Below are 17,524 nucleotides of genomic sequence, written 5' to 3'. Positions count from 1 at the left end.
GGACCTCTTCCCATTCGCCGCTTCGACTTCTGCCGGCGACTTCCCTGTACATATACGTTGTCGTCCCCAGGAAAATGGAAAAATCTCAGGGCGAAAGAGCAGTGCATACCTACCCGCATCAGAAGCAAAGGGAGGGAGGGTGAGTGCGAGAGAGTCGAGCGGAACATTCGCGTGTATACATATACGCTGGAGAAATTCAATTTCCGGTCAGCAGCACCGGACGTCAGCGCTCCAGGGAAAACAATCGTCGGCGGCTGTCTAAACGCGCGCAAACGCTGTCGCTGATGCTGTTTACCGGAATTGTGTCAGGAGCAAAAGCCGACGACGACATTGCGCTACTGCTGTATAACGGCCGCGGCGTATGAGGTGCTGCGGCTGCTGCTGATGCTCGCGTGTGTGTTTCGCGATTGGCGCTTGATGTGTTTGCATTTTTATTTTAAGATTTTCGATGGATAGGAAAATTTGACTTTGTTCCGGAAAAAGCTTCGTAGTATTGGTTAATGTTCATAAGATATTTTTTATAAGTAGATATTTGAATAAGTTATGTGAGAGGAAGAGGAATACGAAGCCATATTATTTATTTTAATTTTTTGTATACAAAGGTTTCATTAATTATTTATAAATCTGTAATGCTGCGTTGATGTTATCCAATAAACTAGAAATCGAAGAAATTGCAAAATTGCAGAAATTACAATTACGCAATAATGTATTACAACGGGCATGGCATCAGCTTTCTTTATTTTTTTATTCATTTTATTCCTTAATAGCCGGGCATCGCACAGTATTTTGCCAAAATTCGGCGTTGGCAAATTCACTTTTTAATTTATTCGAAATATCTTTTACAACGTCATCGTAAATTTCTCGCTGAGGACTCCAGCGAAAATCATTCGAGAAAAAGGATTCTTTCAGCTGTATCGACTACCAGACCTAGTCGTTATACTTATGTTAGAACCACCTATACTATCTTCATCATTACGGTACACTCTAAAATCATTAACTATGGACTTGCAGAATAATGCTGATTCACATACGTCAAAGATTACAAACCAATTCATATCAACGTCATAATTATATCAAAATGCTAAATTATCTGATGGTTCCTACGGAGACAAACATTTGTGTATAAAGAATAAATAAAATCCAAATAAAAATATTAAATTAATGTTATACCAACCGGATGCTGATAAATTTTATAATGTACGAAGCCATTTGGAAGAATTAATTCGAATACAATATGCTTCGTGTGCGAATTTGTTGACTTAATCGTAAGACTTTTATTTTTTAAGGATAGTTTTGAAAGATCGCTGGAATCATTTTCATTTTATTAGACTAGGAATGAAGGCGCGCTTCGCGCGCTCTTGATTCTTTCTCTGTCTAATAACACTGGTAGAAAATCTAACATAAGTGTTGGGCGGCACACTAACGTCTGCTAATATTTTATAAGCATGTAACATGTTACTAAATCCATCAAAACTAACGACAAATGTCGTCATCATTGGTTTGAATAGTGAATTTGAAGAAAAGTTCAGTATAAGAGTCAGTTGGTTTATCTATCATTATAATGCCATTTATTTGCATTATAAAAAAGCTATACAACTGAAATTTTACACAGATACTTACTATGCTACCTAGAAAACATGTAACCTACATGATAATGATTTAACTGTTTTCATTCATATTTTCACATCGAGGCCCATATGAATTTTTTAATTTAGCGTATCAAATTTTGCTTGTAGACAATTACACAGAAACTACCATCTCTAGGACATTGTATTTCTGGTTTCCAGTGTATTTTTACATGAAGAAAGTGATGAGTATTTTAGCTTTTTTGTCAAGGCATTAATTAGAATTTTGATTTTTAACAGTTGTGAGAGATTTTCAGACCGATACCTATTTCTCCATTTTTGCATTTTTTCTGGCTATAAGTAAACTTTGACCTGCTCAATTAAAAAATTCGCATGAGCCTGGATGTGAAAATATGAACGAAAACAGTTAAATCAGAATCATCTAGGTTACATATTTCTAGGTAACATGTCTAGTAGCCTTTTTACAATTCAAAGAGCATTGTATAATGATAGACTTAAACTTACTGACTCGGATACTGAACTTTTCTTTAAATTCACCTCTCAAACCTCACCGAGGGCGACTTTGGGCACAGAAACACAGTATATCTTCAAACTCTTTATTCTTTTAATTGAACTTTTCACTGACATTTCAAAAGAAAACTAAATAATATTCACACACTTTATTACTACTTCAAATAGGGTTAGGGTGCCACTTTTCAATACATATGTTGTAATACTACACACTCTTGGTAATGATTAATTTTTACTAAAATTTCTTGCTAGTTATATTACATATATTTTATCTGTTATCAAGGTTTCCACATTTCATTTTAAACACCTCAAATATTTCTACCAGGGTTATGAGTTATGACTGTTTTGAGGGTTATGAATTTAAAGCGCGGTTCTGATCTCGTTGTCTATGCAACCAACCAGCAACCAATCAGAATCACGTATTAAATGCTTCACAACAAAGGCCATCATTTTTTTAAGAGAGGATATTTAGTAAGCACGATTTTTTTCAACATTGGATATACCTAGAATATCTTTGAATACTTACCCGAAGTAACCATGTTTAAGTTTCTCAAAATGGCCCCCATAAAAATTTTTCACATCTATATTTCTGTAGTTATTTTTATATATTTCCGCTAATTTTGTTCCTAACTCCGATACTTTACAAGTATACCAATTCTTAAAGTAAAACAGAAAATAATTATGAAAAAAATTAATATTCTGTGTGTGTGTGCGCGCGCGTGTGTGTGTGTGTGTGTGTGTAGACGATTATATGCTACAACTTATTTGTCTACATACGTCTACCTCTCCAGCCGATGCCGAAGATAAAGCTACTGACCAAATAACGATTAGTCGGAGTAAGTAGATAGGCTATAGGCACTGAAAGTGATACAGTACCCGAAGAGGGAGGGAGATTGATAATTTCTCCCCCTCTCTCGCGTGAGCCAGAATGGCCTATAGTATTATTTCCTTTTTTTTCAAAGGGAGACGCCTATAGCATTCCCCGTCTTTTTTTTTGGAAAATGGAAAGGGAAGCTGTCCTTTTCAGAGCTAATAGCAGTCTCGTCCCTCTCTAACAAATTTGGAAAAGAGAAGGTAAGCAGCTCCTCTTTCTCCTACTTTTGCATAAGTCCCTCCTTCTCTAGTTCTCGAGAATTGAGAGAGAGAGAGAGAGAGAGGGAGAGAGAGGGAGAGAGAGAGGGAGAGAGAGAGTGAGAGAGAGTGAGAGAGAGAGAGGGAGAGAGAGAGTGAGAGAGCGGAGATCCTTGTAAATGTTAAATCTTGAAGAGATAATTTTTCAACGCACACGACAGAATTTATCTCAGTTTTTTTCTACCCCATTAAACCAAGACTGAGGATTACCGATACGCTCTCTCTATCTATCTCTCTCTCTCTCTTTCTCTCTCTCTCTCTCCCTCTCTCTCTCTCTCTCTCTCTCTCTCTCTCTCTCTCTCTCTGAATGTATGCATGCTACTTGCAGAGTCAGTTTTCAACGCTCTCCTGAAAGGAATAGTCTTATCACTGATTGCACCCGAGATTTTCACGAGCGGAGATACATGAAACAGAGTTACCTCATCCACCCATTTGCCAGCGCGCGAGTATATATCTACCACACCCTTCTCACAATCTCGCTCAGGTATACAGATTTTTCCCATTCGCTTACGGAGTAGCGCGCGAGTAGTGTATGCATAGGCTTAGCCTAAGTGCTCTGTTAATTACATGCTTCAAGAGCTGGAATTTAAGATGTGCAGAAGATTTAATCTACTCCTAAAATGACACACTCAAAAAAAAAAATTCTGCTTCTCGCTCAGGCATACTGATATCAGAGAATCAGTTTGCATCGCTCTCCTGAAGGGATAATCTTATCACTGATTGTACCCTAGATTGTCACGAGCGGAGATACATGAAACAGAGTTACCTTGACCGCTCATTTGTCAGCGTGCGAGTGTATATCTACCGCACCCTTCTCACATTCACGCTCAGGTATACAGATTTTTCCCATTCGCTTACGGAGCAGCGCGCGAGTAGTGTATGCATAGGCTTAGCCTAAGTGCTCTGTTAATTACTTGCTTCAAGAGCTGGAATTTAAGATGTGCAGAAGATTCAATCTATTCCTAAAATGACACACTCAAAAAAAATTCTGTATACGATCAATTAGCGGTTATCGCTCTCTCTCTCTCTTAGAAAGAGTAGGAGGGATCTAATTTCGAAAATTTCAGAGGGAAGTATCTAAGGAAGGTTCTGTGAGAAAACTGCGTGTTCGCCAATTAGAAGAATTTTGGCTGAAAATTGAAGAAATCAGTTGGAAAGGGAAGCTTTGCTTTCCTCAATATAAGGCCCGCATGCGTGCTTGGTCAGTCAGTACAGTCTCCAGTTTTCTTCAAGTCTTCTTCATATTACTTATTGAAATACTATGGCAGAGGTAAAAAGTGTAAGCAGCAGCAGCATGAATGCTCTGAAAGAGAGGATCGTGTGGCTCCTCAACAACGGTTCATCAGTTTTAATGCTGATGGACTGTTTGACTTGGGCGGCGAATGCTGTCTCGGGATGTAAGTATTTTTTTTTTTTTATTTAAATTTTATTAAAATTACGATTGGTTTTCTCATGTTTTTTTATCGTTTTTCAGTGCCTCCACTACCTTCGACTGCTGCGATGCAGCAACAATTCCAAAGCAACAATGCTTCATCAGAGCAGGCAGGTAGCTCAGGGACTAATCGAGCTTCGTTAACGGCAGATACGTCACGGACGGATCGCTCCGCAGGCTCGAGAAGTTCGAGCCTTAATCGCCCTGCAGTCTCTTCTAGCGCAAGGACTCATCGCCCTACAGCCTCGAGAAGTCCGAGCGTTAATCGTCTTGCAGCCGCTACCAGTGTGAGGACTATTCGCCCTGCGGTCTCGAGGAGTCCGAGTGTTAATCGCCCTGTAGCCGCTACTAGTGAGAGGACTAATCGCCCTGCGACCTCGTCAAGTACGAACACTGAACGTCGGGCGAGCTCCACAAGTAAGAGAAGTGATCGTCCTGCAGCCTCTACAAGAACAAGGACTGATCGTCCTGTAGCCTCCTCCAGTAAGAGCGCTGTTCGCTCTGTAGCCTCCTCTAGAAAGAGAACTGATCGCCCGAACAACTCTACTAGAAGGAGCACTGCAGTCTCGACAAGTACAAGCGCTGATCGCCCTACAGTCTCGACGAGTATGAGCGCTAATCGCCCTACAGCCTCAACAAGTACGAGCGCTGATCACCGGCCTGCAGCCACGGCAAGTATCAGCGCTGATCATCCTGCAGCCACGGCAAGTACGAGCGCTGATCGCCTTGCAGGTTCTGCAAGTACGAGCGCTGACCGCCCTGCAGCCTCAACGAGTACGAGTACTGATCACCCTGCGGACTCATCAAATACGAGCATCGATCACCCTGCGACCTCAACAAATACGACTACAGCAGGGACGCTTTGCTTCGCAGCAACACCAAGGCATGTATCAGCAGGAAAGAAGATCATGAGACCTCATACACCGAGAGTGAGGTCGAGCTCTAGCTCCAGCTCCGGCTCCAGCTCCAGCTCCGGCTCCAGCTCCAGCTCCGGCTCCGGCTCCAGCTCTGGCTCCGGCTCCAGCTCCGATTCCACCTCCAGCTCGAGCTCAAAGCGCTCATCAAGAAAGCGCAAATCTAATGGTAAGTTATTTTTTTATTTTTTTTATTTTAAATTATCTAAAATGAAGATAATAATGAAGGTGATTTTTTCAAATTCAGTTGAAGCAGTCAGTGAACAAAGAGGAGGTAAAAAAATCTCGTCCTGCATACCAGCGAAGGAGTCTACTATGTTAGATAAGAAAATTTTGATATTTGAAATTCAATTTTTTCCATTATCTTTTGTTGATTCACGAATAATTTTTTTATTTGTATTATTGTTTTACAGAAGAAAAGAAGGAACGAAGAGATGCGCCTTTGTCGTTAAAATTCAAAAAACTGTCTCAACAATCAACCCAACAGCATCAAGCAAATCAGCCGATACCACTTCAGCAACAACAGCAACATCAGCAATATCAGCAATATCAGCAATATCAACAACAGCAGCAGCCACCTTATCGTCCACAACCGCGTGTGGTGCAAGATAGTATGCTGGCTGATGAGCCAATGATTGTATACGACAAAAACATGATTGTGAGAAAATTTAAATAATCTTTTTTACATTAAATTTTTTAAATAAATTTTTATCTTTTTAAATTTGTATTCGTATGATTTTCGATATATTATAAATGAATAGTACATAAGATACAATAATTGTAAAAAATATAAATATGCGTGTAAGGGAGATTGTTGATAAATAAAAGAAACATTCATTTATTTAAACATTATTTTATTTAGTTAAGCTGATTTCCAGTATAAACAAGTACATTTTGAAATATTGTTCACTTCATCAAAACTAAATTTATTATCTAAATAATCATGCAGCCAGGCTCGTATTGCGATAACGTTTTGAACAGCACACATAGGTATTCTTCTAATGCAGAGATAATGATTAAAGCAAACGAATTGCTTGTCACATATAATTTGTTCCAACGGTGGACAGCCAAAATATTCAACATTAGTAATCATTCTGAAAACAAATAAATAGAAGAATGTGTAAGAAAAAATTGATATTTTATGAATGCTTTAATAAATTATAATATATGTGTGTATATATATATATATATATATATATATATATATATATGCAACTTCGATATTTGGCAATAAACTTTTTATCCATTCCACTTTCTGATTTCTTTTAACGAATAATTTTGTGACTAAAATTGTGACCATATTTCTAAAATTTTATGAAGACGGTGATATGGAATGTCTCCAGAATTCCATTCTATACCATGGTGACTTTTTTCTATCCAGTGAATCATACATTTTTCTTCCGCTGTCAGTTCTTCCCATAGTAATGGTGGTTTGAAAAGATAAGCAGTTGGTTGAGCATTTTTACTTAAATTGAGAAAACTTATTTCCTTGAAAATAAAAGTATCCTGAGCTATTCTTTGAAAACCTTGAATGTCACAGATATAAACTTTTTCTTCTATTTGACATTGCAATACTGTATTTTTAAACAATAAATTATATTCACTCAAGTTTCTAACCATCACACTAGTCATTGTGTAGTTCAACAAGAAATGATCAAAGCTAAGCTCCTACTTCCTGATTTTATAATACAAAACTCCGCCTCTCGCTTTCCTAAGGTAGTTTCAAACTAAAAAGATGATTTTTGTTTGGTCAAAAAGGAAGAAAATGCACCCCCTCTCTCTTATCTTATCTGCGAGCTCTTCGTCCTCTCCATTGGTCCTTTTCAAAAAATTTTTCCCTTAATCTTATCGCAGAGCTCTTCGACTCAACCATTGGTCCACAGTGAGAGAACCTTTCCCTCTCTTTTAGCAATGTGCTTTTCTTCTCTGCCATTGACTCCCTAAAGAAAAAAATTTTCTTCTCCCTCTTACAAGGATTTTTCCCTTTAAAAGAGGAAGCATATTCCTTCAACGATCACAGTTTGTCAGTCGCAACGTAGTGAAGTGACATATTTTTATCCAGTAATATATTAAAGTAGCCATGAATTCAATTAGTTTTTTTTAACGTCTTGTTCTCTTACTTCGCGACACCATAAGAAGTAAAGATGAAATGAGCAGTAATGATATTTATCATTGGTTGGACGTGTGCAATTCTACAATAAAGGAATTAAACGAAAAAATTGGTAAAGCAAATTTGACGCGAGGAGAAAAACAAAAGTGTCAAACTTGTATGACACATCTATCGTGCATACAGGTTGAATTTGAGCAACACCTTCAGCGTGGAGGTAGTTTACATGCGGAAGAGGAAACTGAAGCTAGAGTAGAGTGGCGAGATGTGCAGTCAGCATTTCAGAATAGAATTCGAACTGGTGTTGTTATGAATATAAAACACATTGATATTCTAAGTTTTTTAAACGATGCACAGAAGCTCTTTATCGATAAGGCAAAGAGCTGTATAGACGAGTATAATGCAGTGAAAGCTAATTCGGACTTTATCGCAGAATTTTCAATGCAGAAAAATGGAGAGGAAACAACGGACATTAAATATTTTACTAGTGAAAGTGCAACAATATATATATATGTCAACGAATTTGGAGGAATGGTTTAAAGACAATATCAAAGAGCCTATTCTTGCACAATTAGAAGAATTTCAAGAAAAGGACTCTGGCTGGACTCTCAAGAGTATCATAAGTTTATGCATAAACATGAAAAAATATTCTCCAATTAAGGGGACTTCTTACATTTCTCTTCCTAAGTATATAGAAAAGAAAAAAGCTTGTGTCAATGTTCAAAATAATGACAATTATTGTTTCAAGTATGCTATAATTTCAGCAATATATCCTAGTGAAACAAACTCCAATCGAGTTAGTCAATATCGTGTGCATGAAGTCAAATTGAACTTTGGTGATATAGAATTTCCAGTAAAGCTTAAAGATGTTGTAAAATTTGAAAAACTTAATGATATTTCAGTAAATGTATACATGCTGAAGAAATATGGTCCAAAATTCGAAGTATCGCCGTGTCATGTTACGATGGAGAAGAAGAATCATCATGTCAATCTGCTCCTGATTCAAGATTTTTACATAAACGTTTAATATAAGAACTTTAGGTGAATATTCTGATTTATACTTGAAAACGGATGTTTTATTATTGACCGATGTTTTTGAAAGTTTTCGGGAGACATCTCTTAAAGCCTATGATTTGTGCTCCGCACACTTTTACACGACTCCTGGACTAACATTTTCAGCAGCTCTTAAAATGACAAAGGTCGAATTAGAGCTGCTTACAGATATCGACATGCTAATGTTTATTGAAGCGGGCATTCGAAGAGGAATAAGTCAGTGCTGTAATCGGTATGCCAAGGCGAACAATCCATACATGGGTCCTTCATACGATAAGGAGCAAAAAACAAAGACACTCTTATATTTCGATATAAATAATCTTTATGGATGGGCAATGGTACAGCCTTACCTGTTGGCAAATTCAAATGGATCGAATATGAGACGAATCCAAGTTTTTTCAATACACCACCAGATGCAGACATAGGCTATTTTGCTGAAGTTGACTTAGAGTATCCTGAAGGCCTGCATGATGATCATCGAGATCTCCCTTTTTTCGCAGAGCATCGTACACCATCTAACTCAAAACAGAAGAAACTTCTCACTACACTGAATGATAAGACGAGGTATGTCATTCATTATCGAGCATTAAAACAGGCATTAGATAATGGACTTCGAATGAAAAAAGTACATAGAATTTTAAGTTTTGAACAGAATGCCTGGCTCAAACCGTATGTCGAACTAAATACAGAGAAGAGAAAACAGTCCAAGAATGAGTTTGAAAAACTTTTTTATAAATTATTAATCAATGCTGTCTATGGGAAGTGCATTGAGAGGGAGCGATCTCGCGTTGACGTGCGTTTAGTAAATAAATTTGTTCGAAAATTAGTTTGATATGTGGAGAGAGAGCGAGAAGGTTTGAGAAGCTTGTCATCTTAATTTCAAATTCGACAGTTTTCGCTAGCCCGCACGGCACCAATGAGATTGCCATGGCAACGCACGCTCGCTCGCTCCTACTCTGTCTCTCTCCGCCTGTTTCGCGAGCGGTCTTCTGCCGCCTTCGCTGATTTGTGTAGTTCAGTACGTATTGCCGAAACACTGTGAGCGCACGTACTCGCCTCACAGTATCGTCCGTAACAATATCGTTGTTCACGCGTCGGTACTTTAATACTGTATCCTTCATTTATTTTCCGTAGTTTAAACACTTGTAAATACACTCTTTCTTTCAATAAATATCAAAGCCTTTTCTTACGGCATATTAATTCAAGTTAACGGCTGAGAGTGTTTTTGTTTATTGCCAACTAGTCCATCGAGATCCACAAGTTTCTAACATTAGTTCGAGAGACTATAAATAAAATTTGCTGGTCGTTATGGAGCAGAAGCACGTATAACTCAACCAAATTTTCATAGCTGTGCAATCTTTGATGAAAATTTGCTTGCTATTTAGCTAAAGAGAACGAGCATAACAATCAAGAAACCAATATATGTTGGTCTCTGTATTCTCGATTTGTCAAAAACATTAGTATATGATTTTTATTACTCATACATGAAACAGCGAGTTGGAGAAAAATGTAAACTTCTTTATACAGATACAGATAGTTTAATATATGAAGTTGCAGATATAGACATATCAAATAATGAAAAATGATATACACAAGTTTGATACTTCTGACTATGATGAAAATAATCAGTTTGGAATTCCACATGTTAATAAAAAAGTTCCTGGATTGATGAAAGACGAATGCTGCGGCAAGATTATGACAGAATTCGTAGGTTTAAGAAGCAAAATGTATAGTATTCTGATTGAAGGGGGCGAGACAGTAAAAAAAGCTAAAGGTATAAAATCCAATGTAGTAAAAAAATCAATCACGTTTGAAGATTATCGAAGATGCCTTCAAGATCTTATTATTATAAAACGTGAACAGTGTAATATTCGTTATAAATTACACATCGTACATACTGAAAAACAAGAAAAAATTGCTTTAAATCCTCACGATGATAAAAGATTCTTACTGTCTCATAGTACAGACACTTTGCCTTGGGGACATTACAAAATTATGGAAGAACAGATGGTGCAAGCTGAAATGCAAGTAGAGGTGGATGCTGCAGAAGAAAAAAGAGGGGAGATATTCTGGAAGAACAGATGGCGCAAGCTTCAATGCATGTAGAGGGGGATACAGAGGCGAGGGGATACAATGTAGCCAATGGCAATGCTTCAGAAGGAAAAAGAGAGGGAGAAAGTGAGAGGGGGAATGAAGTAGCTAATGGCAGTGCATTGCGAGAGGAGATAACACTCTATGGCAAGGAAGGTGAACAAATCAGGATCGAGTATGATATTCCAGACAAGTTCGTGCACGAAAGGGATCCATTTTTAGATAAGATAAGATCTGAACGAGAAAAAAGGAGGGATATACTACTAGAAGCAATGGAAGGGGCAGAATTTGTGGTGGGAAATAGGGTATATGAACGGATGGATCACAGCGAGGAGCACATTCGAGAAATCGAAGCGAATGAGAACAATCAACCTTGCACAAAGAGACCAAGACTCACCTAACTCTACAAGTAAGTTTTATTTCTTAGTTCTCCCTTAATACATGTCATTAAAACATTTTCTCTAACACAAACTTTTATTTTTTCAGAATGGATCTATCTGCACTTAACAAGATTGCTGAGCGAGAGTTCTTGCCAAGGAAAAAAGTGACAGACTTGGAAATAAATTATGAGTATATGGTGACAGCATTGAAAGAGGTCAAGACAAGGTTCGGAACGAAGATTGTTGCTGAATTCGAAGACAGCTTTCAAGTCTTCATGCCAGAGAAGATTTCATCCGCAATTCTAAAAGATGAAGCGTTTTTTAACACACTCTGCAGCACTGCAAATAAGCTCTGTTTATTTTTTAAATATCAAGGTGGATCTTCTTTTAAATTTAGATCTTCAACTCAATAAGAAAGAATAACACACAAATTATTTTCTACAAAGATATATTTTTTATCATCATGTACAGAACAATAATACATAAATAAATTTCATTTAATAGACATAATACATTTGCTTTCTTTTATTTACTACAACCTAATCCTTTTTTATCCATTTAAAAAAAAAACAATGTTAATACACTTATGTTAAAAAATCTCATTTTTATTTATCCAACTATTGTGCTCATCGCTAAATCCTAACCACTTAACATATATACGTTTGCCACTTTTCTTTAAAACTTTTTCTACTAGATAAATTTCAGGATATATGAATTTCCGATTCATAAAATCCGCCTGAGACAACTTTATCATTAAAATCTTTGAGATGATAAGTTACCGGATTGGTTTTGACAACTCGCGTTATTGTAAAAATTTCGGTAGACCAGTTTGGTGTGTAACCTTTTTCAAAAACATTTTTTATCTTACTTATTCGTACTTTATCTCCTACTTTAAATTTTGATTTTATCGCTAGTGAGTTTTCATAAGGAAAACGCCTCTTAACCTCTCTCTCATTTGCCTGCGTAACATTTTTAGGCTCGATAGCTATTGAACGATGCTTTCTCGAATTGTATGCTCTGAGCAAGTTGGGTAGAATATCCAACCATTTATAGCTTCCTTGATTACTGCATTCTAATCACATTACATTTTTTAACGTTCTATTGAATCGTTCGCATATGCTTGCATGAAGATTGCTATGAGAAGAGTATAGATTTATCTTGTGTTTTTCATAAGATTTTTAAAATTTTAATTGTAAAATTCTTTTCCTTGGTCAGTTTGTAGATTCTTTGGTACTCGTCCTTCTTTCAGTATCGACTTCATAGCTGTAGTAACATCATTACCACTCTTTGACTTGACTGGGACGGTCCATGCATACTTTGAAAATATATCTATGACAGTGAGTAAGTAATGAAAACCTTTGTTCTCTTTAGAATATGGTATCATTTCTACAAGATCAGCTTGCCAAGTCTCATCTATTCCACGTATGTCATATTTTCTTCTCTTGTATCGCCGACGTGCTGGCTTGTGCAGCTCTTCATCTACTCTATGACGTTCCATCTTCGTTTACAGTAGATGAAAATCCATCTGGAAATTCGTCTATACGAACTTTTAATTGTTTATTCACTTCTTCAATAATATAATCAACACCTGAGTAATTGCGTAGAGTTGTACTATAAAGATATCTCAATTTTGCAGTCACTTCTAATTGCTGTTTTTCAATTTGTTGCTTATATTCTTCTATAACTTCACTAATTCCACCAAGTTTAGCAGCTATATAATTTATTTCAGTTTGTAGAATTACTTTCAGTGAATGCAAGGTGATTGCATCGTTTGAATGATTGGGCTGTCCTATGTTGCAAAGTCGCTTATTTCCTAAATCAAAATCACCGTCCGGTGTAAAATTGAAACCAATGCCTGGAGGACCGCGACTCACTTGCGAGCCCTCAAGTTTTCTTCCAAACACATCGAGACTCGTGGTAGTACTGATGCAAAGAAGAAAGTTGCGTTTCAATATACATATATGCCCAGCTTCACGTAATTCCTCAATAATCGACTGGATTTCATTGTCGTGATTATTATTTCCAGCTGATCGTTCGGCAATCAATAGTCGAAGTCTCTCAGTAAGCTCGTTTGGATCATCGCAGTAGACGAGATCAATGGAAGAATTTTTCTTGCTATTTTATATTTAGGTATGAGTCCTCCTCCGCTGCTGTTGTTCTTTTTACGTGGAGTGCTGCGGAACATTGGTGCTGAGATATTTTTATATTTATTACTTCTCGACATTCGGATAGACTCATCTTTGCTGGATTTTTGTCGATGAGCATTTGTTGCTTCCAGAATCTTGCGATAATTTTCACGATCTGCTGAACTCAAAAGAAGATCATCCGGATATTTTTTAAATAGCAATTCCATAAGTCCACTACTTTTAGGATATTTTTCATTTCTGACTTTGACATAATTATCATCAAATTCAATTTCTCAATCACCAATCATATACACTCCATCAACCTTTCGCACTCCGTATATATTATCAATTGTTCTACGGCTTTTATCTAACAATGATAAAAAGTCTTCAGCTGATTCATTTTTTCCACTCGTAGATCTAAATGTAGAATTGGTTATTGTGTCAAAAGCATCATCATCATCATCATCATCATTATCGTCATCATAATTGAAAAAACTTGATTTATTATTATTTTGATCGTTGAGCAAACTCGATCGATCGATTCTCATTCGTTTTTTCATTTTTTTACTGTTGTTTTGATCCAAAATGTGATTGGATGGTTGCTGTAGTGGGCTTTTAGGCCAGTCAAATTAGATTTTTTCGCTGCAAAAATTCCTGATAGCAATTTTATTGTTGGAAATGGTCAGGAACGGTATGTAGAACAATAATATCTGGAAGAAAGCCACCAATTTTGTACGCTAACTGTTTTATAAAGAATTAAAGTTCGATTTCGGCACTTTTTTTCACATTTTCCTCGGCGGTTCGAAAAGTATTGATTTTAGCGTAAAAAGTTTGAAGTAAAAGTTGTTCATTATTTAATTCTCTAAAAAAAAGTCCGCGAGAGCACCCCTCTAAGTCTATTAGTTTACTTGCAAATTGGAAAAAACCACAGAATTCGTCAAAATCGAAATTTGTTAATAACTTTTGAAAAAATGACTTTATTTTATTGATAATTTAGGAAAATGTACTACTCTATAGTCCAAACCAGCATGCCAAATTTCAAGCTTCTATCAATTACAGTTTTTGTTAAATATAGATGTCTATATTTCGAAATTTTTTTTTCACGATACGATTTGGATGTGAACAAATTATTTTGATTAGGCGCTGTAGCTTGTGATTAAAGTGAAAGAGTTATATTTCAATAAACTTTTTCGAAAACCACGAAATTTTAATTAGGAGCGCCCCTGGATGCTAATGTTTGTAAAGTGCTTAATTAACTTTCCTCCCAGAGACAAGATTTAAATCTGATCAAAATCGAATAAAGTCCATTAAAAAGCACTGATTTTTATCTAATTTAAAAAAAAGTCGTTTGTTTACGAGCATTAGGAGCCAAGTTACGGTTTTTTTTTTTTATAGCAAGCTATTACTTCGTGAATAAAAAAGATATCGTCATGTTTGAAATCTGAAAATGCAGTTAATGATTTGTAGTTTATGCATAATTATTAGTTGTTGCTCTCATGTGGATTTTCAATTGTCAAAACTGTAATGGAAAAACGTGATCGGACAATTACGCCCGACGGCGCCGTGGGAAGCACAGCTCGGAACTGAAAAGTAAGTTTCAAATCAGGACGCTCGGAAAAAAATGGCGTAATTTAGCCAAAAATGATTCTTTTTTCATCTTTCTTTTTTTAATTTGGGGTAGCGTAACAAAAAATAAAAACAATAGCGCAAATAATAACAATAGATATAAGATTTGAAATTATTTAAACAATAAAAAATTAGTTTTTTCCAATTTTTCATGTTTGCGTGCAATTTTTAAATTTGAGAAACGTCTTTTGTTATTTAAGTTATTTTAATAATAGACAATCAAAATTCAATATCAACTACTTAAATATTATTCGTACAGTTTACTTATTGAAGGTATATAAATTGGCACCGAGGTGCTCCACTCATCATTACACGCCGGCAAGACATTAAGTGTACACAGACACCTTAATGACCGCAGACAGGCTCCTGTCTGTCTGAACTTTTATGATAGGGTAAACTTTGGAAGGAAAATTCTAGACGGATCCACCCATGTCGCCAAAAGTCCCAGTCTCGGGATCCGACTACTTTCCTGGAAGTAATATATTCGAACATCTGCTCCGTATATAAAGCAATATGGTAGTATAGTGGGGGTAAAAGGACCCCAGGTATAAAATTTCTGCAGGGTCAACAGCATAGTACAGACGATTTTCGTCAGTTGTAGCAGAGTTTTCAAGCAAGGAGCAGTGAATTTTCGTGTTGTGAATATTTCTTCAAATATCTCTATTACAATTTCAAGTGTTAATTTATATATTTTTAAATAAAGTGAATTTGTGTGCTGTGAAGATTCCTTCAAAACACCAATATATCACTTTTATTTGCAGTATTTTTCAGCAATTCAAGTAAGGTACAAATCAATATTAAAAGTAAACTTTTAAATTAAGATTTTTATTTTACATTAATTTTTTTATAAAGATATTTTCATTCGCAATTTACGTATTTATAAAATTTAATTTATTCATCATTAAGTTTAAAATAGTATTAAAATTTGTACGACTATAGTTTATTCCAGTGTATTAATCGTTTTATTGTTATTGTATTTTATAGATAAATTTCAAGCACAATGGCCACATTGAAATGTCATTGAATTCATTAAGGTATTTATTGTTTAAAAAATCATCGATAAAAGCATCTTTTAAACTCGAAGTATTACCTCCGACTGAAGCAGCAAGTGCTCAAGATGCATTAAGAACACATTTACAAATTCAACAGTGGCTGGGTAATACTAAAGAACCTAAGAAATGGGGATGGAAACCAACAACAACGGGCCTTCAACCAGTTTATACAACCGATGATCTTGTTCCACAAAATTTATTACAGTATATTTCATGCAGATGCACAACGGGTTGCAACACAATGAATTGCAGTTGTAAGAAGTACGGCCTTCGATATTCAGATATTTGTCATAACTGCCATGGGCAGTCTTGCTCAAATATCGAACAAATTTTAATAGAGACGGATAGTTTAGAATATATGTTAAATGACGATGTAAATGAAAACGGCGATTGTAATGATGCGAATGGCGAGAATAACGACGAAATATGTTCAAAAAGACAACGACTATGTTAGTTATATAAATACGATTTTGTATATAATTATTTTTTATATTAAAATAAATGTAAATTTTTTAATAAAACGTTATTTATTAAAATCCTTACCTTCAATCAGTATAAATGTAATAAGTATATTTAAATGAAAAAAATACATGCAAACATGAAACATTGGAAAAAACTAATTTTTTATTGTTTAAATAAATTCAAATCTTATATCTGACGGCGCTATTGTTTTTTTTGTTACGCTACCCCAAATTAAAAAAAGAAAGATGAAAAAAGAATCATTTTTGGCTAAATTACGCCATTTTTTTCCGAGCGTCCTGATTTGAAACTTACTTTTCAGTTCCGAGCTGTGCTTCCCACGGCGCCGTCGGGCGTAATTGTCCGATCACGTTTTTCCATTACAGTTTTGACAATTGAAAATCCACATGAGAGCAACAACTAATAATTATGCATAAACTACAAATCATTAACTGCATTTTCAGATTTCAAACATGACGATATCTTTTTTATTCACGAAGTAATAGCTTGCTATAAAAAAAACGTAACTTGGCTCCTAATGCTCGTAAACAAATGACTTTTTTTTAAATTAGATAAAAATCAGTGCTTTTTAATGGACTATATTCGATTTTGATCAGACTTAAATCTTGTCTCTGGGAGGAAAGTTAATTAAGCACTTTATAAACATTAGCATCCAGGGGCGCTCCTAATTAAAATTTCGTGGTTTTCGAAAAAGTTTATTGAAATATAACTCTTTCACTTTAATCACAAGCTACAGCGCCTAATCAAAATAATTTTTTCACATCCAAATCGTATCGTGAAAAAAAAATTTCGAAATATAGACATCTATTTAACAAAAACTGTAATTGATAGAAGCTTGAAATTTGGCATGCTGGTTTGGACTATGGAATAGTACATTTTCCTAAATTATCAATAAAATAAAGTAATTTTTTCAAAAGTTATTAACAAATTTCGATTTTGACAAATTCGGTGGTTTTTTCCAATTTGCAAGTAAACTAATAGACTTAGAGGGGTGCTCTCGCTGACTTTTTTTTAGAGAATTAAATAATGAACAACT

At 35.7% G+C, this 17,524-nt stretch overlaps 2 protein-coding genes and 1 long non-coding RNA gene across 5 annotated transcripts; 2 read left to right on the top strand and 1 right to left on the bottom strand.

Moving 5' to 3' along the window:
- Positions 1–975: 975 nt before the first annotated feature.
- LOC116415734 lies at positions 976–2,940 on the bottom strand. 2 transcript variants are annotated; one of them, XR_004226316.1, is made up of 4 exons: positions 2,874–2,940; positions 2,623–2,753; positions 1,175–1,304; positions 976–1,100 (listed from the first exon to the last, which is right to left on the bottom strand). It is a non-coding gene; the product is annotated as an uncharacterized LOC116415734 (long non-coding RNA). The 2 variants fall into 2 exon arrangements; XR_004344525.1 differs by having other exon boundaries at positions 2,623–2,884.
- A 1,548-nt stretch (positions 2,941–4,488) lies between these two features.
- On the top strand, positions 4,489–6,249 carry LOC103316454 (putative uncharacterized protein DDB_G0277255). The gene is made up of 5 exons (XM_031921008.1): positions 4,489–4,624; positions 4,702–4,773; positions 5,533–5,742; positions 5,821–5,847; positions 5,987–6,249. The coding sequence occupies exons 1-5, from the start codon at positions 4,489–4,491 to the stop codon at positions 6,247–6,249; spliced, it is 708 nt and encodes a 235-aa protein (XP_031776868.1).
- A 9,280-nt stretch (positions 6,250–15,529) lies between these two features.
- Positions 15,530–16,529, top strand: LOC107982104. 2 transcript variants are annotated; one of them, XM_016989570.3, is made up of 2 exons: positions 15,530–15,735; positions 15,941–16,529. In XM_016989570.3, exon 2 carries the CDS (start codon positions 15,971–15,973, stop codon positions 16,460–16,462), a length of 492 nt encoding a protein of 163 aa, XP_016845059.1. In that variant the 5' UTR covers positions 15,530–15,735; positions 15,941–15,970; the 3' UTR covers positions 16,463–16,529. The 2 variants fall into 2 exon arrangements, with proteins under 2 accessions (XP_016845059.1, XP_016845058.1); XM_016989569.3 differs by having other exon boundaries at positions 15,530–15,740.
- Positions 16,530–17,524: the final 995 nt, after the last annotated feature.

Source organism: Nasonia vitripennis, chromosome 1 (genome assembly GCF_009193385.2).
Source record: "Nasonia vitripennis strain AsymCx chromosome 1, Nvit_psr_1.1, whole genome shotgun sequence".
NCBI lineage: Eukaryota > Metazoa > Arthropoda > Insecta > Hymenoptera > Pteromalidae > Nasonia > Nasonia vitripennis.
Note: the sequence above shows the minus strand (reverse complement) of the source record. Positions and strands in the feature narration are given on the sequence as shown.